Source organism: Fundulus heteroclitus, chromosome 13 (assembly GCF_011125445.2).
Source record: "Fundulus heteroclitus isolate FHET01 chromosome 13, MU-UCD_Fhet_4.1, whole genome shotgun sequence".
Lineage (NCBI taxonomy): Eukaryota > Metazoa > Chordata > Actinopteri > Cyprinodontiformes > Fundulidae > Fundulus > Fundulus heteroclitus.
The window spans coordinates 8,361,152-8,385,372 of record NC_046373.1 but is presented as its reverse complement, the minus strand read 5'-3'; the positions used below and the strand labels follow the sequence as shown (position 1 = coordinate 8,385,372).

At 42.9% G+C, this 24,221-nt stretch overlaps 4 protein-coding genes across 7 annotated transcripts in view; all 4 read right to left on the bottom strand.

Annotated features, from left to right (window-relative positions):
* Positions 1 to 11,589, bottom strand: part of hoxa3a (homeobox A3a) — a 36,549-nt gene extending 24,960 nt beyond the window's left edge. For 2 of the 3 annotated variants that reach the window (XM_036144995.1, XM_036144997.1), the window contains exon 1: positions 11,243 to 11,589. The gene's annotated coding sequence lies outside the window, so the exon portion shown is untranslated. Of the gene's footprint in view, positions 1 to 3,747; positions 3,828 to 11,242 lie in introns of those variants that run through there. The other variant, XM_036144994.1, reaches the window with a different exon arrangement.
* On the bottom strand, positions 4,471 to 9,672 carry hoxa5a (homeobox A5a). The gene is made up of 2 exons (XM_012874227.3): positions 6,752 to 9,672; positions 4,471 to 6,002 (listed from the first exon to the last, which is right to left on the bottom strand). Exons 1-2 carry the CDS (start codon positions 7,362 to 7,364, stop codon positions 5,752 to 5,754), a joined length of 864 nt encoding a protein of 287 aa, XP_012729681.2. The 5' UTR covers positions 7,365 to 9,672; the 3' UTR covers positions 4,471 to 5,751.
* A 1,343-nt stretch (positions 11,590 to 12,932) lies between the features above and the next one.
* LOC105934307 (homeobox protein Hox-A7) lies at positions 12,933 to 15,337 on the bottom strand. 2 transcript variants are annotated; one of them, XM_021322389.2, is made up of 2 exons: positions 14,483 to 15,337; positions 12,933 to 13,692 (listed from the first exon to the last, which is right to left on the bottom strand). In XM_021322389.2, the coding sequence occupies exons 1-2, from the start codon at positions 14,841 to 14,843 to the stop codon at positions 13,406 to 13,408; spliced, it is 648 nt and encodes a 215-aa protein (XP_021178064.2). In that variant the 5' UTR covers positions 14,844 to 15,337; the 3' UTR covers positions 12,933 to 13,405. The 2 variants fall into 2 exon arrangements, with proteins under 2 accessions (XP_021178064.2, XP_021178065.2); XM_021322390.2 differs by having other exon boundaries at positions 12,933 to 13,689; positions 14,483 to 15,330.
* A 3,114-nt stretch (positions 15,338 to 18,451) lies between these two features.
* Positions 18,452 to 21,237, bottom strand: hoxa9a (homeobox A9a). Its single transcript, XM_012874229.3, has 2 exons — positions 19,907 to 21,237; positions 18,452 to 19,562 (listed from the first exon to the last, which is right to left on the bottom strand). Exons 1-2 carry the CDS (start codon positions 20,430 to 20,432, stop codon positions 19,321 to 19,323), a joined length of 768 nt encoding a protein of 255 aa, XP_012729683.1. The 5' UTR covers positions 20,433 to 21,237; the 3' UTR covers positions 18,452 to 19,320.
* Positions 21,238 to 24,221: the final 2,984 nt, after the last annotated feature.

Sequence of the window (24,221 nt, the reverse complement as noted above, 5' to 3'; positions counted from 1 at the left end):
ATCCTTTGTTTTATTTTATTTATTTATTAGGTCAGCTGCTTATAAAGAATTATGACAAAAAAAAAAAAAATCTGAGACAAAATAATTTGATCCGGACATCAACAGCCAGCCGCTCTTGTTTCAATTCTGAACCCTTAAACTCTGAACAACTCTGAAGCTCCATGAACATCTTTCTTATTTCCTGACAAGTCGACCGGCCTTTGTCACTATATAGGCCAGAAATATATATAAATATATATGTATGTTAAAATGTATTATTATTTTTTTATTCCCATTAGTTCCATGTAAATTTAAGCTAAACAAACACGACGAAAGTCATTTACCAGTTTTCTTTTCAGCAACAAAGTCAGGTTATTTCCTGCCAGGTGGGTTTATGCTGCGGCAGGTCAACACCTCATGTCCACATTTAGGATTTACAGCATGTTAGATTTTATGTACAAACGTGTAAAATAAATTCATTTAAAAAAACACAATTGTCTGTGTGGATTTGATACCACTGCACGTCCTAGCTACGCATTTTCCCCTTTCACTTTTACACCGCATCGTCACGTTTAGATAGAAGGCGCACTGTCGTCTTTTCTACGTATTTTCAAAAAAAAAAAAAAAAAATCGCACAAGGTGAAAAGGTTAATTATATGAACAACAAAAATAAATATGTACTTGCCGTTTGGATGCTATTAAGACCTTTCCTGAGAGAATATTACAAAAAAATAATGTCTGAAAACTCAAATCCTGAAGCTGATAACGCGCGAGAAAGAAAAAAAACCCCCATCTGTGCCATTTCTGCTTTTTCTAGAAGGATTCTATTCAGCTGATCAGGAAGAGAGGCGCTAAATGTTTTTTAAAGGATCTGGGGGGCTTATTCGGGGAGGGGGTGGTGGGGGTGGAAGCTCTGGGCCTTCTCATTACCCTGTGACCGGGTCGAGAGTATCAATCCTCAAAATGCAAATTTTGCCCTCGTCCCTAAACATATCAGATGCAATTTATTCAAAGGAAATTCACCAATCAGCCGCCCTAATAAAACGCAAAACACTCAATCTTGTTGCTGTGGCGGGGGAGAAACCCGTGCAGTGTGTGTGTGTGTGTGTGTGTGTGTGTGTGTGTGTGTGTGTGTGTGTGTGTGTGTGTAGGGGTGGTGGTGCTGGGGGGTCCAACCACCCCCCCCCCCCCTCCCTGGTCCCTAACGCGAGGTCACTGCGCTTTCCAGGGTTCACCTGGAGTGCACCGCGCAACATATGTAATGCAAAGCTATTCTGCCTTTTGTGTGGAGAGTCAAGATCGCTATTATAAAGGCTGGCATCGAGCTCCGAATGAACAGATGACGGAGACTTGCTCAGCGCGTAAACTTTTGACCCCAATTTTTCCTCTTCTTCCTCCTCCTCCACCTCCTCCTCCTCCTCCTCTTCTGCATCATATCTTCGCTCTCGTCGGTAGCAGCCAGGAGAGATATCTGCAACCACCCACAGCCTCCTCCAAAAACATAGACCCAAAAAACGTTTCTTTTTTTCTCCACTTGCGCTAATTATCATTTTCCATAAATTGGATAAGCAGACGAGTTTCCCAAAGAAAAAAAAGAAAAAAAATGATGTAAAAGGCTTTTGCATCTTTCTGATGGTTCCCAGTGACAGAGAGGAGGAAATCAATCCAGCCCTGAGATTGCAACTGAAGGCTGATAGGGTTGTAAAATATGCAAATCGCCCATTTGAATCAGAGCGAGCAAAAGCAGGGAAAACACTTTTGTTAGAGGCATTCGCTTCAAAACTCTCTCCTCCTCTCCCTCTCTCTGCACACAACAGCCCCTCCGGTGCGGGTGCATCACCGCAGGCTCTGGCTGCAACCTTCGCTATAACTTCATTTATGCTCCTACTCCTTATAGGAAAGCTGGCATCAACGTGAAAGGCGCGCCAGCGTGTTTTGTTGGCGTTGGGAAGCGGTTTATTTCCCTCGCTTTTTCCCCCTCTGCGTGCAGCAAGGGTGACAGTGAACTTGGCCTAAAGCGAGCTCTGCTGGTGGCTCGGAGAGGATGCAGATTCATCTTTGTGCTGAGGGGGCTGACCTCCGGATGAACCTGCAGCGGCGCTCCCCTTCTCTATCTTAGCCTGGCAGCGCGCTGCACATGGGGCCCTGTCGAACTGTCTCCCTTATTTGAAATATTGGCAAAAGGGAAGAGAGGAGAGGAGGGGGGGTGGTTCGGTTCCAAAGATCCGCGCTCTAGGCACGTCCTGTTTGATTTTCAGTGTTCCAAAAATGAAGCTGGAAAGAGCTTATAGTGTTATATTCTGTTAGGTCTAGCTCACTACAATGCATTTTTGTAGGGACTTGAGTCTGGTTGCGGTTTCTTTTCTTATTTCTGAGTCTAAAATTAATGTATTTTTTATTTCTACATGGTAGAAAAGAATCTAATATATGAAGAATAAATCTAATTTTCCTGTGACCTTGATTTCTTCCTTGAGTTGTCGATATTTAAATCAGACAAGGGATGAATTCTGTTCCCCAAACACGTTTTCTAAACGAATTATGTGCATATTAACGTTTCTTTTTACGTAAAATAACTCGTTAAAACGCAATTTCTTGCTCTCTCTCTCTCTCTCTGACCGTGGCAAGTTCTCTTTTTAATAAGGTCTTCAAACTCCCCGTCATGTTTAATGTGTCTGGTCAGCCAAAAAAAAAAAAAAAAAAAAAAAGGCATCCTTTTCACCATAAACAGGAAACTATGTTACATTTTTTAAGAGTATTCAGTAGTATTAGTTTACAGATCTGAGTTCCCGATTGTTTTTCTCAGTTGTGTCACGCTTATTCGCGCGTGAAATAAGTCATTTCAAATCCAAGGGCGCACAGAGACTCGTCCTTCTAATTTAAGAGTACATAGATAGATAGGTGTGCCGCTGTTTTAACTAAATGTGATAACCATTTTCTATAGACAGGAATTTGTAAGGTTTCGTCCACTTTTGACTTTCCGTCCATCTCGTTCTGGACAGGAAATAACCCCCAAAGCGAGAGTGACTATTTCGGAGGTCATCTGAACTTTTCAACCCCAAATACACACACAGTAATGGGGGAAAAGAAAACCTCGGTTGACACAGAACGGAATTGTTAAATGTTTCCCCGCTGCTTCTTCTTCCTATGTTGTGTTTACTCGACACTGTTTACAGCTTGCTCCAAAGTCCACATCCATGCGCGGCGCCAACATGTGGAGCGCACGCTGCACTCCTGCAACTTTTTTTCCCCACCCCTGCTTCTTCTCCTTTCCTTCAGGGACTTGGACCTATATATGCATGCTCCAAAAAAAGTAATCTGCGCAATCACAATCCAATCACACTTTGTGCATCTGCAGGCCTGCATCAGAGCTTAACTTTATCAAGCAACACCGCACGCTCTCCTGCTGCCCTATATGGCACAGTTCTGGCTGCACGGTCTGCGAGTCCTCCAATGTAATAAAACGACAAGTTTTTTTGTGGGGGTGGAAATGGACACGGAGATAATTATCCAACATGTAAAAATGGATTATGAGTTAACACCGCAGATGGAGGGGAAACAAGTTACGCAGGAAAGGAAGCAATTAAATAGCCATGAGCCGGACCCAACCCTGCGCAACATCTGCCGAGACCAGTATCCAGCACTCCACAACTGACAAATTAGTGTAATGCACTAATAGGGACGGATAGCGAGGGGAGCGAATACAATAATACGGCTGTTTAACACGGGGGTGACTGCTCTCTGGCTACCGGTTGGTCTGGAGAAACTTACCCAGAGAGGCGGTCTTCATCCTGGAGAGAGAGCGTGTCCGGTCCACGCTGAGAGGAAAGTCCGAGCAACAGAGGCTGCAAAGAGAGAGTCAGACAAGGCTTCGCCCTCGCTGCGATTATATGTTATGTGCAATATACTGTCAACTCCCCAAAACCATAAAACTTACTTTAATGGCCCACCACGTGACCGTTTATGGCCAGTGAGCCTATCTGGCCGCGCTGTCGGCTGATTTTTTACGATCTAATTCATAGACAAAACCCCCCATTCATTTAGCACCCAAATGTCAAGAGGAGCCAGAATCGGCCTCTCTAATAAAGTTTACGGCCGGGGAAAAAAGTCGAGTTAATTTGCTGGGGATTTGCTCAGGAGAGTGTGCGCAAAGCAGGGTGGGGGGGGGGGGGGGTTTGGCCCCATGCACGGAGCTTGTTAGTGGGGTCCCCCCCACTTCCCCCATGCAGCAACAGAGCAAGGTGAGTAACAGCTTTCATTCAGCGAGGGAACCTGTTGAGTTCAACCAGATTTGGCTCAGGAAAAGGGAGAGAAACTTTGCTCATTTTTTTTTTTGTTTTGTTTTGTTTTTTTGGGAGATGAATATTTTGCAGCTACCTGTACAGATCTAGGACTAGCCAGAGGGAAGAAGACGCTCGCTGCCGTCCAAACAACCGAGGTTAAACACGCAAAAGGTGAAAAGCCACTCAGGCTGAAAATGAAAGGTTAAAAGGCTTTTTTTTTTACCCAAAGACGTCTGTAAAGACATCTGAAAGAGGTTGAACATTTCAAAAGTGAAAAAATGTTTATGGCTGAATGCGGTTAAAAATCTCCACCACTAGCTTAAATTCTGGGGAATATTAAAAGGTGCCAAGGGGAGATAAGAACCTTTATCACGATGCGGGCTGGATTTGATAACCTTTTACAACGTCTGCTAAATATGGATGTGAACTTTAGCTTTAAAAAAACGAATTTTCCTCTTTTTCCGGCCTAAATAAAGACAAAGGCCTAGCCAACCCTATCCGTGTCCAGTTCTTGGTGGGGGAAAGTAATTCAGTAAGCGGGCCCGAGCAAAAGAAACTCACTGAAGTTGCCGTTCCAGTAAAAAGTTTATTATCACGGCCACGACAGCCATCATCAACATGAGCGTCAATATCATTCTTCTGATTATTGTAAGCATATTTTCCCCCTTTTCCAGTCTTTGTAAAACATTTACAAAAAAAAACAACAAAAAAGCTCATCACGATGAAGTCATACAGGTGGGGACCTTCCACATAGAAACAGCGAGAAAAACAGAGACAAACACGTCTTTTTGTTAACTATGCTGCGCCCAGGTGAGCAAGTCAAATATAATCTCCTGCAAAAAAAAAAAAAAGAAAAAAAGAAAGGAAAACTTAAAAAAACAAGGCACCACCACTGTACATACAAAGGGGCGAGGCGGCACCTCTGTCCATACACGTGTGTTCACGATACAATTACGCACACAAAACGCTTATTTGCTGGTTATCGGATGCGAGTATTTTTTTTGTTTTGTTTGTTTTTGTCTTTTTTTCTGACGAGTTGGCACAACACATGAGACAAATAAATACATACATATACAGTACATGTGCAGATAGAACTAAACACAAACCTTCTATTTATTTCATTTTTATTAGGCTGTTGTTTGGAGTGCATCACAGATTTGTTTTCTTCTTCTTTCATTTCTTTACTGGACAAGTTCAAGCTTTTTGATTTTTTCCCCCCCTTCTGAACAAGAAATAATTTAAATGTTGCTGATTTTTTTGTCCTAAATCTAAACAGAACTGTACAGAATGCATATTTTTTTTACTCGCATACTGATTAACACGATGATATAAAGGAAATATAAGGTTAATGGGGGCATTTACAGAAGGTGGGGGTGGTGGCTCAGAGCCCCCCCTCCAACAAGTCTCTGCGAGATTTTTTATTTTGCTTTTTTACACTTTCAATAGTTTATTTCATTTCCATTTTATTTATGGATGAAGGTGTGGGTGGTTATCAAGGCCTGTAGGCTCCCCCGCCCGCGGCCGCCATGCTCATGCTTTTCAGCTTGTTGTCCTTCTTCCACTTCATCCTGCGGTTCTGGAACCAGATTTTGATCTGTCTCTCGGAGAGGCAGAGGGCGTGGGCGATCTCGATCCGCCGCCTTCGGGTCAGGTACCGGTTGAAGTGGAACTCCTTCTCCAGCTCCAGGGTCTGGTAGCGGGTGTAAGCGGTTCGGGCTCGTTTCCCCTCCGGTCCGGACAAATCTTTGGACAGAAACACACCAGGGAGAAGAGAGTTATTTAAAAAAATAGGACTTCTACAGGAGCGCGTAAACTTTGAACACAGCACTGCTAATTTCGGGAGTCATGGTTCGTGGAGCTGAATATTCTAGCTGAAAAAGTTGTCGTTAGAAACTAAACTGACCTTTTTATTATTATTATTATTATTATTCTTTTCTGAGAGCAATTTGGAGCCAGAATTTTAGGGAATTCATGGCACGTTTCTTTAAATGAATTTATCTCAGAATGATCCATGACATTTGTTGTAAATTTGGCGCTGCACATTATGAGCCAAATTAGTTATGAGTTAAAAAAAAAAAAGAACAGCTAACCAACTGGATAATTACACGTTCACCACATTGAACTATGTACACAACATGTTTGGAAATTCAGTTCCATCATTAAAACTACGATTCATTCCTGCGAGTGATTAGCGAGTTTTCCTGGGTGATCCTTATCTGGGTAAATCAAAGCTTTACCAAACAGGTGAGAGGCGCGACTCCCTGTCAATTTCATTTTGTGGAATATATATATATATATATATATATATATATATATATATATATATATATATATATATATATATATATACATACATGACTTCTCTGTTATCATAAAACACAAGAAAATCTCTCTTTTTAGCGTGTAAGGTGTAAGCCTTCTTAAATACTAACACACCAGGTCAACATAGAGGACACAAAATCAATAGCAGATCATTAAAGTGAGCAGTTTACCATGACTTATGTGGAGTTTCCTCATCCACGGGTATATCTGAGGCTGTGCCGAATCGCTGCCGCTCTGAGGAGTCGTCGGTGCGCTCCCCGCGGGCTTCTCTTCCTCCAGGGGGGAAGCCTTGGAAGCACAGTCCCGACCCAGCAACAGCGTGCCTCCTCCGTTCGAGCCCGAGCACTGAGCGCCGCTCATGGAGTTCTTCACGGCTCTGAGTTGGGGTTGCGTCTCGACGCTCGGCGACAAGCTGGCCACCGTGGAGGAGGAGCACGGCAGGGGCTCAGGTGGAGGCGACAGGGACGAGTTCTGGCTACCGCCCGTGGACTGGCTGTACCTGACGTGTTCCACGGAAGGACTCGCTGCTGCTGCTGCTGCTGCGGCAGCTGTGTGAGTCGGGGAGTAGCCCGGCGTCCGCTCGCTGCCCACAAAGTGTCCGCCACCGGTCCGCCCGACCGTCAGGTCCATTCCGTTGTAGCCATAGCCGTACCTGCTGGAATGCATGGCCGTGGAGTCCCTGTACGGCTCGTTCGCGGCATTATGCTCTCCATAATTATGTAACTGAAAGTCCGCGCCATTGGGATAGCGACCGCAGAATGAGTTCACAAAATAGGAGCTCATTTGTTGACAGTTCCACCTTTTTTTTTTTTGCCCGCTGCAGGTATTGCTGCTGTTTTAGGATTATTCTTTTAGGGGAAGTAAACAGCAAAAACCTGCAGCTCCTTGATTTGTGGCTCTTATGCTTTAGCGCGTCCTATTGCACCCTTGCACAATTTATGATGAATTATGGAAATGAGAGTGGGACATGGACTTGATTCTCTCTTACGTAGGCAACCAAATATGGGGTACGAGGCTGAATCACGTGCTTTTGTTGACCAGTCGTAAATCCTGCCTGGTGACCTCCAGAGGTAAACTCGTGCACGCAGGAAACACTCCGGCGGGATGGGAGGGAGTGCGCGCCTCCCCCCGCCAGGCGCTCTCGGCTAGGCGAGGCGTTCTTCCACTGTCGTGCTGCGCCATCCTCTGGCGCAACTGTTGCACTGACTGTCTGCGGCGCTTTTTTTTTTTTTTTTTTGCTTTTTTTTTCTCGAGGCGTGGGCTCCACGCTCGGAGGGGTCATTCGGAGGTTAACGACCATTGCGGCAAAGAAAGAGGTCTCCCAAACAATACAACAAGTGACACGCTGAGAGTGCAATCTCTCCAGAGATAGCATACAGGAATAATTCGATCAGAATCTGTTATGCACGTTGTGCCGGGAGATGGCTGTAAATAGGCTCGCTTTAATAGAATAAAAGCCCATTCGGAGCACGGCCCGCCACTCTTTCGCACTTTTTCTTTACTCATAAAATAACCGAACGACTTCATGGGAGAACGTACTGATGAATAAATGTTGGGAGAAGAGATTGAAGCTCGAGACATCACACACACACACACACACACACATGATCAAATAACGCAACAGAGCCTGCCGTTCAGAGCCTGCTGTTAGTGCCACTTTGGCAAAATTAATACCCCCACACACAGGCTTTATATGAGCACAGAAATACAGCTTACAAGCAGGTTTAAATGGGACGACTCCAAACAGCAGACGCTTTAGAAGAGATGGCTATTGCGTGTTTTTTTTCCCCACCACACACGCTCATATTACGACCTTTTTTTTGGTCTTATTTAGAGGCGACTCTTCCGTCATTCTGACTTTTAAACACTCCGTCCTCCAGCGAAGTTACACTTCTGTGTGAGTGAGATGTCATCTATAAGGCGGATAAGAGAATTTGGTTTTTCCTTTATGGGAAACTAAAAGGGAGCCGAGTTTTGTTATCAAGCTCGAAGAAACAACGAGATGGGGGTGAAAATGTTGGGAAATAAATGCATAAATGTTTTGTTTTTTTTTTAAGTAATGTATAGGTTCATATGAAGAACGTTTTCCCGAAATAGCTAAAAAAATTAACACGAAGAAAAATACAAAATAAACTAATAATAGGCAGAAAACGAGGGAATCCGTGGGCCATTGCTTGACAAATGCAGCATAATTTGATCTTTATTCGACGTTGAACAGACATGGTTACAATTCTACGTTTTTCGGAACACAAAGACCAGAAGAATGATCATTGGGGAGGGAAAAGTTAAACACTCCTAGAGTTTATATTCTTTCCCTTGTGTTTGTTTTTTTATCCATTCAAAGCCTTTTTATTCAGCTTTACGTCTCGCAACCTGGATAGATGCGCTTCAGGGTTTATAATAGCAAATAAGACGAGAACCAGGAATGAGGTCACGAAGCCTCTGCAAAGCTGGACATGCATGCGTCGGCCAGAGCTCACCCGTTTGGCTTCTCTTTTTTTTTTCCTCTCCCCTTTCTCTCCCTTCTGGAATTTTTATGGCACCTTCGCCTCTCAGAAGCAGAGACTTATCCTCTGGTTCATGCCCTCTACTCACCCCCGGGGGGCGGCCATTTTTATACCCCAAAACGCACAAGCCCAATCCTGCGTATTTCTGAGCAAAGAACGCAAAGAAACGACGAGGTACGTGTTCGCCTTTTTTTTTTTTTTTTTTCGCGGTAACAGAGCCCGGTGAGGCTCCACGATATGCTGCAACACATGGGCCTGTAAGGCTGCGCATGAGCGGCGCATGGAGTGTGTGTGTGTGTGTGTGTGTGCTTTTGCCGAAACTGCCATGCCTCAAGTAGCTGATCTATGAGTTGGCCAATGACAAGAAAGTTCCCACGAAAGTCGAGTTGAAGCAGGGACACACCCAGGAGCTACACCAAGCCCAAAAATAAAGGGAAGGAGGAATGGGGTCACTTGTTAGAGCAGAGGCAGCACATGTGTGGAAGAAAACACAAACAAAGCGCTCTGGAACTCGCCTTGTACGTTGCCAATGCTATTTGCCAAAATAAAATTACAAACAAAAAAAGATACATTAATACTGTGGAGGGGGGATCCTTATTTTTTTTTATTTTTTTTTTTTAGTATTTGCTTTAGTTATGTATTCATTTATTTTTACTTTTACACGGTTGACATAATGTCACAGAAATGACAACACGTGTCTTTTTTTCAAAAATGAATGAATCCAGGGTCTAGATAGATAAATACTGTACAATAAATATTTTTTGTGTGTTTGGGTAAAAATAATGACTTATAAAAGCAGATCAGCAGAAAATAAATCTGTCGTGCATGGAGGACTTTATGGAATTTTACACACCGATGACAACTTACACGCTTTTTAATATATGCCAGACCTGCATGCTCACATAGGACATGCACCTCTCACACGATAAACAGGTCTCTCGTGGAAATGGGAAATTTGATCTCAGAGTGACAACCTGTGCAAATACCGGTGGAACAAACAAATAAAATAATTATGCAAACCATTAACAAGACAGTAAAACAAAGACGCCCGTTTCCTCCACTCTCCAGGCTGCACCCATGTCATTTGCTGCACAACAGCTGAAGCCACAAAGCCCCGAGTTTAAGTTCCGTTTAACGCAAGTAGCCCGTGTTTAAAATATGCACGTTCACAAATAATAAAAAAAGCGAAACATTTACAACTAAAAGTAGACAAATAAACATCAACCCTGTGAGTTTTTCAGGCCGCACACAAATAAATATTCGCAGCAGCTGCATCCACAAAGCCTGCACACGTTCGGTTAAACGTTTGCGCATTGCTATTTAAAGCCCGCACGCTCAGATGTAATCTGAAACAGTTTCAGGAATGAAGTAATGAGAACAGACATAGATGCCAAGCTCTGGGATGTCCTGGCCCCAAGCAGAGATTTGGTGTTCCCCCAGCTGCATCCGACTCGATTCAATCTATTTCATTTCTATCTACACGGCGCCAATTCACCACACATTTCAGCCCAAGGCTCTTGACAAAGTCAGTTCTATCAAACCGCACACACAGACTGGTTAAAAGTTTTCTAAGGAAACGCAGCAGATTGCAATCCAGTCATCGACTTGCAGCATCCACGCCTCCCGAAGGAGCGTGTCGGGACAGAGCCTTCGGTTTCAGTTCAGTCGTGGTTATCACTGTTTAACGAATGCCTGCTCGGTTAAAATGCACAACATGTTAAAAGAAAATGGTCTCGTAAGAAGGAACGCCGTGATGCCTGGACTGACCGCAGACGTGCAAAGGCTTCGCAACGCTTTCTCCACAGGAGGGCAGCAAAGAGCACGTTTCTACTTTTGCAGACCACGGTTAAAGCAAAAAACAACAAGCAGATAAGGTCCACAGGGGCACGCCAGAGCACAAAGGTCTTCAAGAAAAGATGGCAAGCTTTACAGCAGCCTGGATGTCTGCAGGCGTGAAGAAAACACAAACACGCCGCTCTGCAACTCGCCTAGTATGTTGCCACCGCTGTTTGCCTGTTTAATAGTGAGATCCGTCTGTCATGGCATTTTGAAAACGCGCAGGAAAAAAATAAATAAGTGGAGCCGCAATATTTAAGCCTGCATATTTATAAGCACGCACAAACATGAGCAGTCTGCGAATTTCCTCTGGCCTACCTTGTGACGGCATCTGCGTGTAAACAGAGCATACATGACGGGTGGAAGGGGGAAAGTCTCCAGCTGAGTCCCCGGACGGAAGCCGGGAATCCTGGGGGTCAGTGACGCACCAGGGCTCCTTCCATTTATCCCGCCAAGGCGTGTCAGAAGCACAAACATATCCACTCATGGCTCAGTGTATAACTCCTGTGTTTTGAGTCTGTACTCCCTTAAAAAAAAAAGTAGGGAAATAAATGCCAACAATAAAGTCCAAAATAGGAAAACGAGAACGGTTTGGCCATAAGGAGGGTGCCCGGTGAGGAGAGCCGAGCGAGGAAGCCGCGAGTCCTCTAAATGAAAGGCTGCTCTATTCCGCTATTGGAAATTATATATATATAGATATATATATAAAAAAGTTCATGTTCACGGCTCCAGGACACGTGACCGAGCCGTGCAGCCAATGGGAGGCCGAGAAGGCTCGTAAAGTTGAAGCTCTGTGTTGTAAATTTTCATAAACAACAACGGATTTATGGCCCGGCGCTGGGGACGGAGGGTGAGAGAGAAAGGGTGGGTGATGGAAAGGGGAGGAGATAGGCTGGAGAAGGAGAGAGAGAAGGAAAGGAGGAGGGGGGTGGAGGGGGGGGGGGGCAAGTCGCCATCAGGCGCCATCTTACCGAGAGGAGGAGAGGGAAAGCAGAGTTCAACATCCGCATGCAGCCTGTCCCACCTCGCATCCTCATAGTTCAAATTCTTTTACTTCACTGTTTATCTAACCTCTGCGAGAACAAGCTTTGGGAATAGCCTGCACAGGTGACCTAATATGGATAACCTGTCATGGCTTCGCTTTCACTATGACTGATATATCGACTGTTATCGACATTATTTGTGAAAACACGCAGGCATGTCCTCTCCATATGCTCATTTACTTATTACTATATTTACCTATATATATATATATATATATATATATAGATAGATAGATAGATAGATAGATAGATAGATAGATAGATAGATAGATAGATAGATAGATAGATAGATAGATAGATAGATAGATAGATAGATAGATAGATAGATAGATAGATAGATAGATAGATAGATAGATAGATAGATAGATAGATAGATAGATAGATAGATAGATAGAATCTGTATGTAGTTCTGTCAGGGACTTTAATTTTGCATTGAGGTAATTCTAATCAGTGCTTTCACTGTGATCGTGAGCATAACAAAGACACACATGCAGGCGAGTAACATTTTTTTTTTATTAACCTTTGTGCGCTCCATTACACTTGTAATATGTTTCCCGTTTATTATTCAGCTGTTGCTTTAAAGTTAACACCCAGCCTAAATATGTCACAGTATTTGCACATTGTCAATTAGACTCTCCAACACATTTGGAATTGGCAATGAGCATATTACACAAATTGCTTTGTACTGGTGCAATCACCAAAAAAGAAAGGAGAAAAAAAAGAAAGAAAGAAAAGCCTGCCCCTTCCCAGGCAAGCATTCGTGCATTCCTTCAAATTATGTTGAAGATCATATTGAGAAAGCACGCTGTTTATTGGTTTCTTGACGTCAAATAATATATATATATATATATATATATATATATATATATATATATATATATATATATATATATATATATATATATATATATATATATATATATATATATATTGTGCAGGACATAGGACATGCGTGTCAACTGTCATTCAGTGATAAACTTTCATTTTTAATGAAAACACACACCCGGCTCGAAACAAGGCACATCTATGCTGTAAACAACACGGTTTGCTATCTTAAAAAGAATACAGCCGTTTGTAAATAAAATATTCTCATTTAATTCCGAGTCTGTGTGAGCTTGAATGTATATAAAAAAGGTAAACGTTATAGGTTGCGTATATAGGAATGTTCATTGGCATTCAGTCAGACGGGCTGCAGACATGGGCTGATAATGTTATGTAGAAAAATATAGCTCGGATATATGGTGAAAATGTTAGTCGTTTATTTATTTATTTATTAATTTATTTAGATTTGTAGCTTTTCAGGAAGTAAAATGCAAAGACAATCATTTTACAACTCAAATCAAAGAAAATGCACGCGTGAAAAGTGGAGAAAACATGTCCCTTATTATCCCTGCACATTTGTGGAGATCCTATCATTTAATTCTGTCTGTCTCTGTCTTTAATGTTTAGGTTCCATTGGGTCTGCGTTGCCAGGGTCTCCATCTCTGGATTCGGCCTGCGTGTCACCCAGCTGCCCGTGGATGGCCTCCTCTTTGTGGTCCTTCTTCCACTTCATCCTGCGGTTCTGGAACCAGATTTTGATCTGTCTCTCGGAGAGGCAGAGGGCGTGGGCGATCTCGATCCGCCGCCTTCGGGTCAGGTACCGGTTGAAGTGGAACTCCTTCTCCAGCTCCAGGGTCTGGTGCCGGGAGTAGGTCTGCCGGCCCCGCTTTCGGCTTGGATCTGCGGAAGATGTGAAGACAAATGAATAAATGAAATGCATTAAGTGATGAGTCGTTCCGGAAGCTGACCATAAAAACACGTTTCTCTAATCGCCATTTAATTGGTGCGGTTATTATTTCCCCCGTAATTCTAAATTTCTCCAAGGAGCGTATTTTTAAACCCCGCCGTTGTTTTTGTTTGTTCTATCATGATCATTTCAAAGTAGTCCTGCTGGGGTCCTTGGTGCACGTCAGCATCCTCTGATGCCCTGAAGGCCTTCGCGATTAAAAGCTTCCACGTTCTTCACACGAAAAAAAAAAAAAAAACAGCAATGCGACTATAGGACACGGTGGCCGCAGTTCGCTTTGGCAAAAAATAAATATATTAAAAACGCAAGTTTTTATTGTGCTCTAAATCCATCTGACGGAAATTGTGACTCATATTGATCCCGGTTTTCAGGGAACTGCAGCGCCTCTGCGGCGCAGACTCAATTAGAAAGAAGCTGCAGAGAACAGGGGAGCTGATTTACGCCACTGGCCGAGCTTTTTACAGCCACAAAGGGAGAGAAGAGGCTGTAAGAGTAATAGGAGTGCAGAGGAGAGAGAGAGAAAAAAACCCAGCGGCAAGGTCTCTGCCTATAGTGAACACACACAAGAGCTTTGGGCAAATGAATTTATGGCTCCAGAACTCATTAGTTGCGCAATAAAAGTTTTACGATTCTTTCCATGCAACAGGAACGAGCGGCTAGATATTAATCGAATTGGCCAGGTCCAGTCTAAGTAAAAGTCGTCGTGGTGTCGAGCATGGAACATACCTGATGCCCTCATCCAGGGGTACATCCGGTGCTGTTTGTCCGCAGGCGAGGTGAGGGCTCCCGGTCCAGGATGGCTGTAGCTGTCGCTGAACAGGCGGCCCTGGTCAAACGGGCTGCTGCCGCCGCCCTGGCCGTGTACGTCCCGTCCTCGGCCATATCCGGAGGTAAACACGGGGTCCAGGCTCTGGTACGCCGCGCTGCTGAGGCTGTAGACTCCCGAGAGGGACGGCGCTAACGCGATGGCGGCGGTCCGACGGTCCTCCGCGCCGGGTCCAATTCCAGAAGCTCGGTCTGCGATCGGAAACAGAGCACTGCCCGGCGCAGATTTGTAAAGGAGACTGTCCACATAATAAGAACTCATATTTTTTTTCCCCCCTTTTTTTCCCCTCCCGCTCTGATTTGTTGGCCCAGAATCCTCAGTGTCGTTTTTACGAGGTAGCGTGATATATGACAGCAATACACCCTAGATTTACACCAAACCCCATTTTTACTCTGGACCATAGAAGCCAGCCATGTGACCCAGGCCCGATTGCTCTCAGCCAATCAGCGGAGGCGTGGATTTCGTGATGGCACCGGACCGCAGAGCGGGATCAACACCTCACACACGTAAACACGCAGAGTGGAATAAACACGCTGCCCAGAACTTCTCACGATCCTAATGATCCAGAGATGCAGTTACGGATGGGACGTAGTATGCATCTCCCCTCCTTCCTCACCAAGAGCCCGTAAATGCAATGCTTTTTATTTTATTTCTACCTAACACTTTCACTTCTACAACACATGCTGTGTAAATGTTCTCATTAATGCAAAAATAAATGGCACTGGTGTTTCAAAACTGCGTCATCTAATGTACTCCTTTCTTAAAAGAAAAAAAAAACTGGATAAACTTTTAAGACAGTTTAAACGAAACTAAATAACATCGCAAGGGATTTCAAATTTATTTTGCGGGTGACTCTTGTTTAGAAGTAAAATAATGGAAAACACATTCATATTTAGACTCGATTCAATCTATTTGGAATTAATATTAGTAAAGGGGGGAGGAGGGGGGGGCTATAAAGACATAGGATAGAAAACTTAATTGTATTTGAAAATAATAAGAAAAATGCATTTTCGTAATAAGAAAAATCAGCTAACGTGTATGTGGATATTATATATATATATATATATATATATATATATATATATATATATATATATATATATATATATATATATATATATATATATATATATATATATATATATATATATATATATATATATATATATATATATATCACGCGTACCGTATCTCTGTCCATTGGCCTCCCACCTTATAATTAAATTGCTAATAAAGGACACGATTTAAAAGAAAGCTGCAGATGGGGGAATACAAGCTTAATGGTTAACTTATTAATTTTATCACTTGCTATTCAATGAATAAATTTTGTTTTAATAGTAGTAACAATTAGGAATTTGTCAAGATGTTTTAGAAAACGGAACTACCCTAACACGCAAGTAAGAACTTTTTTTTTTTTAAAAAAAAGCATAATATAATATTATTTCTTCTCAGCCGTAAGAATAACACAGCTGGTGTTGAAGCATTTGAAAAGAATGGTATGGTAACAGGCATCTGCTGCAACTATAATAATGTTACAATACTTCTACAAAAACTACCACCCACAATGATATTGTTGTTATTATGAGTAGTAGCTAGTTGTGGTAGAAATAGAACCAGTATTAAAACGAATAGAAGTGGACGAATTGCTCCTAACTTTTTTATGCTGCTGAATCTATTCAAATAATCCAGGTCCCCAATAACTTATATACAATTATTTAACATTTCTGATTACACTTGAAATATAACAGGAATATAAATGTGACAGAATATTATTATAGAGACTGTCTCTAATAACTCTACCTATTATTTGTTACCATCCCATTTTACCACAAACAATTTGTATCGGTGTTACTCTTTGTTGCCGTTATTTAGTTCACATTTGAACGCGCAATTCATGAATTTATTTATTTATTTTTTACATTTCACAGCGAATCAAAATCTTCTTTGTAAAAACTACTGTACAAAATACTCAGAAATAAACCAAACGTTTAGGGAGAAAAGTGCTGCTTTGAGGTTTCTGTGCTCTCAAAGAAGTTCAGCTGAGCGTGAGAGGATGAGGAATGAATAAATGAACGAACGATTAAAATGCATCTGAAGAAAGGGGGGGAAAAAAACGTCAGTAAACACATGGACCTTTGTTGTGCGCATGAGCAGAAGTCATCCGGCAGCAGCCACACTGTTCAATTTACTCTGTCGGTTTTCCCCCTATTAGAGCTGCAGGGTGACGAACAAGGTTCTGCGGTGAGACTGTAAAAAAAGGTGTGAAATTATTATTTTTTTCCCCCCTTGACTCTTAAACTGTTGCTACTGTTTGTTCCCTCCGTACAAAAAACAAGAGTGAGGTTGGTGGGAAAGTGTCGCCACCTCCTGGTAACACACAGGTATTACGAGGTGGGGGGAGGTAGTATCGTGCTGCACCGACTTTTTTTTTTTCATTTGTTTCATTATTTCAGGAATGTAAACATGACAGAGAAGGAGAGACGTGACGCACAGGTACGTTGTGTCTCCGTGATTGTGATGTTTTAAACAGCTAACGCACTAGAAAGCGTTTTTTTTTTAAATTAAGAACGCTTCAAAGCGTGTTGCTGCTTTCGACTCTAGCTCCAGAGTTTGTTGCTCCTTTTTCTTAAAGACAAAAAAAAAAAAAAAAAAAAAAAGCGGAGGGCGGAAGGTTCCCAGGTAGAAACAAAGGAGTGCTCCAAATGACCGTGAGTCCTGCGCGTTCCCCCGTCGGATGGGCATCCAATAAAGATGATCATTTCCGCTCGGCCTTTTGTCACAGATCCCAATCACACAGAAAGAGAAAAACAAATGGGTGTCATTCTGGAAATGGCCTAATTGTGTCTGGACGGCCATAAAGCCATTAAAACTGGAATGCCAGACAGTGTATAGCAGAGCAGGCGTTTTTATTGCGCTGTCTCTGGCCGAGTCTTTGAAGTTTGGGTCCATCTGCGTCCATCCCCAAACGCGTCACAACAGCTCTCCTGTTGGACTCGATTTAAGGTTAGAAGAGCAGGCAGGCTTTTTTTTAATTTACCTTATCCAGGCTTGGTCTGTTTGAGCGTTTTCCTCCAGGACGCTTAAGTTCACATGAGATAGTCCAGTATTTTCGCAAAAAGAAGAAAAAAAAACGTGCAAAATGCTTTCTCCAACATGCAGGGACTTGAGCCAGATGCTGCCATTCAAGCACGCACGTTCACATACTGAAGGGAGTAAGATTTGCCCCAAATGAAAAACACGTAGTTTGAAAATAATTACAATTGCATTGGAATTAGACTCTAGTCACAATAAAACGTTAAAAGTGATCCAGAATCAGGTCACAGCGCGCAGCTCCAGGCTTGTCATATCTGTGCTGAGCTCACACGCATTATTTTGAGCTTCAGCTGTCAAAAGATCTCTGTGTCTCTTTTTTAGTGTGTGCGTGAGCGTGTGTATGTGTGTGTGTGAGTGTGTGTGTGTGTGTGTGTGTGTCCTCTCGCCTCGCAGCGCTTTGCACCCCATAAAAGGTTATAGCCGTAATTGTCTTTTATGACTGTATACAGCTAACAACATTCTCTGCCAAGACGCAACTCTGTCCCCAAAACACGCACGCAAACGCACACACACACACACACACACACACACACACACACACACACACACTATTAAATTACCACGTATCTGTGCGTAATACCTCTCCAAAAATATTAGAATGAATAAATTGCGTTTTAGACAATATGCTTACATTTTCCTGCTTGTCCAATTAAATATTGATCAAACCTACTAGTGGGCCTTGTTTGTTTTTTTTTTGTTTGTTTTTTTGCAGAACAACAAAAACTATAGATGGTGACAGGTGGAAAGAAAAATCATAAAACAACACTCTGGGGTCCTTGCTTTCGAGATATAATTTGTTTTATTTAATAAATAATACAAATTACATTTATGAACCAGAGGGTCAGCAGACCATGCGAGGTATTTAATGAGTAGCCTACAGTGTTTCCTTTTCTCTCACTAACAAACATGGTGTCCCTTAATTGGAAATGTCACCCACCCCCCCTGAAATTCAGTCAGACGTGTTGATACAGAGATGCCAGCAAACCTACTATGATCCGACGTCTAAAAAAAAAAAAAACAAGCACATTGTAGGTAGTTGAGAGACATAGGTAGTCTATGATAGTAACTATACCTGTGATAAGAGCTTTTAGGACTTTTCAAGAGATCTGAGCGGTTTACGCACCAATGCGAGCTGTCCCTCCCCCTACGGTTCTAAAATTAGTATCAAATTCACGGTCATCTGTCATAGTTCTATCACTTATGAAGAAACAACAATAAAATTAACACCTTTTCTTTCATACACTATACGTTTAACCAACAAATATAACTAAACAAAACACACACACACACACGCGCACACACTTAGCTAGAAACATCCATACACAAACGAGCACAATTAAAAGGAGCAGGCCAGCTAATTTAACACTTTAACGAGGTATTAATTCAAATAAACAGAGACAATTAAAAAAAAAAAAAACAACGAAACGAAACACAAACAAAACAATGGGCACTGTCAGAATTGTGCAATTTAAAGGTAGTAGCATCAAACTAATCTCCAACATGCTTTTTTTTTTCTTCCTTTTACAAGACAAATAATCGTATAAGATGTTATTCAGTACAATAAGACAAGGGAGCTTTTTTTTAAAAACAAATGTCCAGCTGACTCCGCTCGCAGCTTAGGAAATCCGTGAAATCCGCACGCCATTCATTCGTCTTTCGGCGCGCCGTCCTTGTTAAACTTCTTCATCTTCATCCTGCGGTTCTGGAACCAGATTTTGACCTGTCTCTCGGTGAGGTTCAGCAGCCGAGCCACCTCGTACCTGCGGTCCCGGGTCAGGTAGGTGTTAAAGAGGAACTCCTTCTCCAGCTCCAGGATCTGGTGCTTGGTGTAAGGGCAGCGCTTTTTTCTCGTGGCGCTCGCGTGGAGCCAGTTGGACACAGGGTTATCTAGAAAAGAATTTTTGGGGAGGGGGGGGAGGAGGGAAGGTCAAATATACTGGTTTCCACTTTTCAGCAATAAATAAATAAATATTGTGATATTCATTCTAGCAATAATTCTAACAACGGCTCGGTGACATATAGGTGAAAGAGGCGTTATGTCTAAATACAGCTGTCCACCTTTCTGCACTCTCTAGCGTCTGATGCTGCAACGTGAGCCCTCCACATCCACCCCCCACATAAGGCAATGGCACGTTCAGAATGTCACCCGACATCGCGCGCCTCGCACCTCGCGGCTCTTACGCGCAAAAAAATAGTTTGAACATGAAAGAGCGGGCGGCGGCCTGACTTACTTGGGTCCAGGCCCGGTTTGTCGTCGCCCTCCGCGCTCAGCTCCCCTCCCTGCGCGGATAACTCGTCCTTCTCCCCGGGTGACGGTGTCGCCACCGTGCCGTTGGCGTAATCGGAGAGCAGCAGCGCCGTGTGCGACCCGGTCGGCGTCCCCAGACCCTCCGGCTTGATCGCGTAGTGGTGGTGGCTGGGCGGTAATCCTGTCATTGACACGGGCTCGAGGAGCCAAGACTGGTAGCGGCCGTCTGTCTCCGCGCCCATCGGGCCTTGCGGATGCCCGTAGTGGTGATAAACAGAGGAGACGGCGCCTGGGAACTGAGCCGGGACATGGTTCCACGACGGGCCGAACACGGGAGGTTTGGACGGGAAGGTACACGTCCCGAGCTCGCCGTGGTCAACCACGGGGGCGGGCTGTCTGGCGTGCTGGAGTCCGGCACCGGGGGGGTACCTCGGGGCGGAGAGCTCCTCGCTCTCGGGCAGGATGAGGGAATCGACGTAGTAGCTCGTGAGCGCTCCGGACGTCGACATGGCAGGGGAAATTAGACCGATTTCACATGTACGCAGTCATACAACGGATACACGCAGAGGGAAACAAAAAGCACACATTCCCCCCCCAAAAAAAGATGCACACACACGCACACACACACATACGCACGCACAGCAAAGCGCAGCCTCGCAAAATAACAATGTGGAGAAATCAAGTAGCAACTTGGCCCCATGCGCGGAGGACTAGAGCGAGGAAAATACTGGGGAGCCACGCCGCCATGCCATTGGACGGCTGAGACACGTGATCATAAAGCTGAACAATAAAAGATAAATCAATCCCTGCAGTCATTAAATACTCAGCCTGCTTAGCTATAACAAGCACTGTTTTTTTAATAAATGATCAGGATTTGGACATATGCAGAGAGAGAAATAAAAATGTGAATGAATGAAAGACAAAAGGGTGAAAAAAGGAAAAGAGTAAACAATTACACTGCTACTTGAAGCCCCCTCCAATCTGTTCCTCGCTTATCCAAAACGGTACAATATGTATTTGTAAGCCTTATTTTACGAGAGAGTTTATTGGACACGTAAGCGCCCCGCCGCTGCCGCTCGCCAAAACACATTTAAAAACACCCGCGTATTAAAGAGGAACTTTGCAACTCGGGGATTGAACACTGAGATGATAAATTACGACCAAAAACACATTCCGTCCTGTTTTTATTTTTCGCACCGAGGGCTGAGAGAGAGACATCTCCCAAACGCGTCAGCTTTGTCCTGTTGGAACTTCAGAAATTACTGTACAAATGACAGAGATTCTGTTAATACTATAATTTTCTGATGCAGGATGCATTTAAACGTGTTTTTATTACTATTATATATAATATATATATATATATATATATGATATTATATATATATATATATATTATAGATATATATATATATATATATATATATATATATTATATATATTAGTTCGTCCTATTCCAAATTGAATATAAACACTTTAAATGAACTATAGGATCAAGCATACATTTACCACATAGATATACAATTCCTCTAAAAGTTTATTATATATATATATATATATTATGCTATATATAGATTCTATATATAAATTGCTTTAATATATATATTCATATTTAATTTACTAATATACTATATAAACAAAACTGTAGAGGAATGTTAATCTGTCGCACGGAGACGATAACAATTATTATATGATATATATATATATATATATATATATATATTATATATATAGGGTTTATTTGTTCTTTAAATCCCAATTTTAATTTAATGAGTAAAATAGGCAAAAATGAAAGTAGGGATATCTAATTTCTTCAATAATCCCTTCCAATGGTGAACGGCGTAGAGCAGTAGGACACAGCCTCTCATTTACTTCACCTCCCAGCCTCCAGATATGTTTCTTGTTATGATGGTTTTTTTTTCCCAAGACATAAAGGCGGTTTACATTAAAGGCAGGCAACAGGAAACATTATAGAGGTTTAATTTTTGGGCAATGGCCTGGTCTTTTTTTCATTATTATTTAAGAGGTTGGGAAGAGATTTTTCTTTTGTTTGCTTTTTCCCCTCTAATTCGATGTAAGCTTAGTTTACTTTAGAAAGCTAAATTAAAATGATAATGATGTCATTTCGGCCGTCTTAAGCCTCATAACGTCTAGGAAGGAAGTTATCAATGAAATACAATTAATAAAAAAAGACCGAAATAAAGATATCTAAACCTTTAGCACGCAATAATACAGACTAAACTAGCCCATTTGCATCACACCCCATGGCACACAATCAAAAACCCAAGTTGAATTAAACAAAGTTTATTTTTCTGCAACGCATTTTCATAAACATCGCCATAAAAGAGATTAACGGCAAATGCCGGTTTGCATAACTCGGCGCCCTGTGCCATTCGCACCGCCGTTATCACTTGCACCGCCCTTGCGTGCTAGTGGCACCGCCGCCATTAACAAACGGACTCTTAATACCTGCCAGCGGCCCGAGATTCGGTGTAACGTTACACTTAAAATCGGAGCTATAAGATTAACCCTAAATGTGGCCCGTGTGCGTTTCACCAGTGAAGAACAAAATAGCGCACAAATAAGAGATTGTAATTTTAAATGCGGTCAATTGTTTTAGGTGGAAAAAAATAAATAAAATAAAAATGAATAAATAAAAATGCTGGAGCTTCTCAACACAAATAAATATATTCTCAGACGTGAGAAATGTTAAAGATGAGTTAATATCCTCTGACGGTTTTTAATTGTTTAAATGTTTAAACGTGCGTCTCTTTTATAGTTTAATGTATGCCATGAGCTATTAAAAGTATAGAAACGTTGCCTCATAATGCTATTAAGCCTGCAATGTAAACTAAACAGCATAAATACACTTTCATTTCAAAACAAGAGGTTTCCCTTTATACATCCCCGTTTTATTATATCCTAGCCTCAAAGTGGTCGTATGGGTTTAAAAGCTGCAACTTTGGGTTTTGCTACACGACTCTGGTGTTTTATTTCATGCGAGCATATAAACAGAGTCTGGCCAACACCCTTACAAGGCCGCAGGGAATTCAAGCCGCGCAGATTTTTCTCCATTCTGCTCAAGCAAACAGAGGAGGATGTGGGGAAAAGGAAGGACTCCGAGGTGTCCAGAATGTGCAATCTGCTTTCTCATCACCTCTCCCGGTATACTTGCACAGTATCTGAGCAGCAGACATCAAACAAGCCGAGCAAGGGAGGGAAGGAGAGGAGCGGCCGCAGTGCGCCTGTTTGTGCACTAAAACCTTGAATGGACAAACACGAATAGACAAACACCTTTGCAGCAGGAAAGGGCGCCACTACGCCAATGGCTCTCGGGGCTGTAAATGCTTTTAAATCTGGGTGTCTTTTTCAACCCCCGCGGTTTACCGCAGGGGCTATTCACTTCTTTTGCTTCTGCAGATAACAGCCTGTCTGGCGGATCTGAAAATCGCCATAAAGCCCCCCCCCCAATTCCTCCTCCCTTTGTGGTGGGAGCCACCATTGCGCAGCGGAAGCATCCGGCCTCACTGCCCGCGGAGGTCGCTGTTGCCCCATTCACCTTCCCCTTCCCCTCCACTGCTGCAGTGGTCGTAACCGAGGCCTTGTCTGGCGTGTCTGCGTCACTACTACTAGCGGAAAACGCTGAAATGCTTAATACCAAGTCCAGCGCGCACGCTGCGCCTGCGTTTTGATCACAAATACTCGGCGCCGAATCTTCTTTTAGTTTATTCTTTACCAGACATACATTTTTTGCAGGAATCCAAAGAAAACAAGGAATATATTGGACACACAGACTGAAAGCAACCCAGCCCAACCCCTCCCAAATTTATTACCTATCCGTCCAAACACCTATCCACATTACAAGAAAAAAATAAATCCACAATCCTTATTTCTCCAAGCAGCCTTCCGCTTGGTCTCGGCGTCTGTAACTGGGGCAATTAAGACAGTTTCGTGTTGCAGAGTTAAGTAATGGACCCCAACAACATGAAACTACCTAAACCACTCGACAGTCGATCCGGGGGCCTCAAGTGGAACATAATCGGCCGGTTCGCAATGCGCCGTGGCGGCCGCTTCCGTCATCGTGTTTCCAAAAAGCGCAGCATCGCGCATTAACACAGTGCTCTACATACTCCAGGTCTGGAAAAGCCGCTGAGACCATGTGCAACAACAGCAGCAGCAGCAACAACAACAACAAAAAAAAGCCACAACAACAAAGGGCACTGGACTCACCCGAATCCTGGATCTGTTTATCCCGTTAACTCCCAAATACAGACGCTTATAGAAACAGTTTATCCACAGTG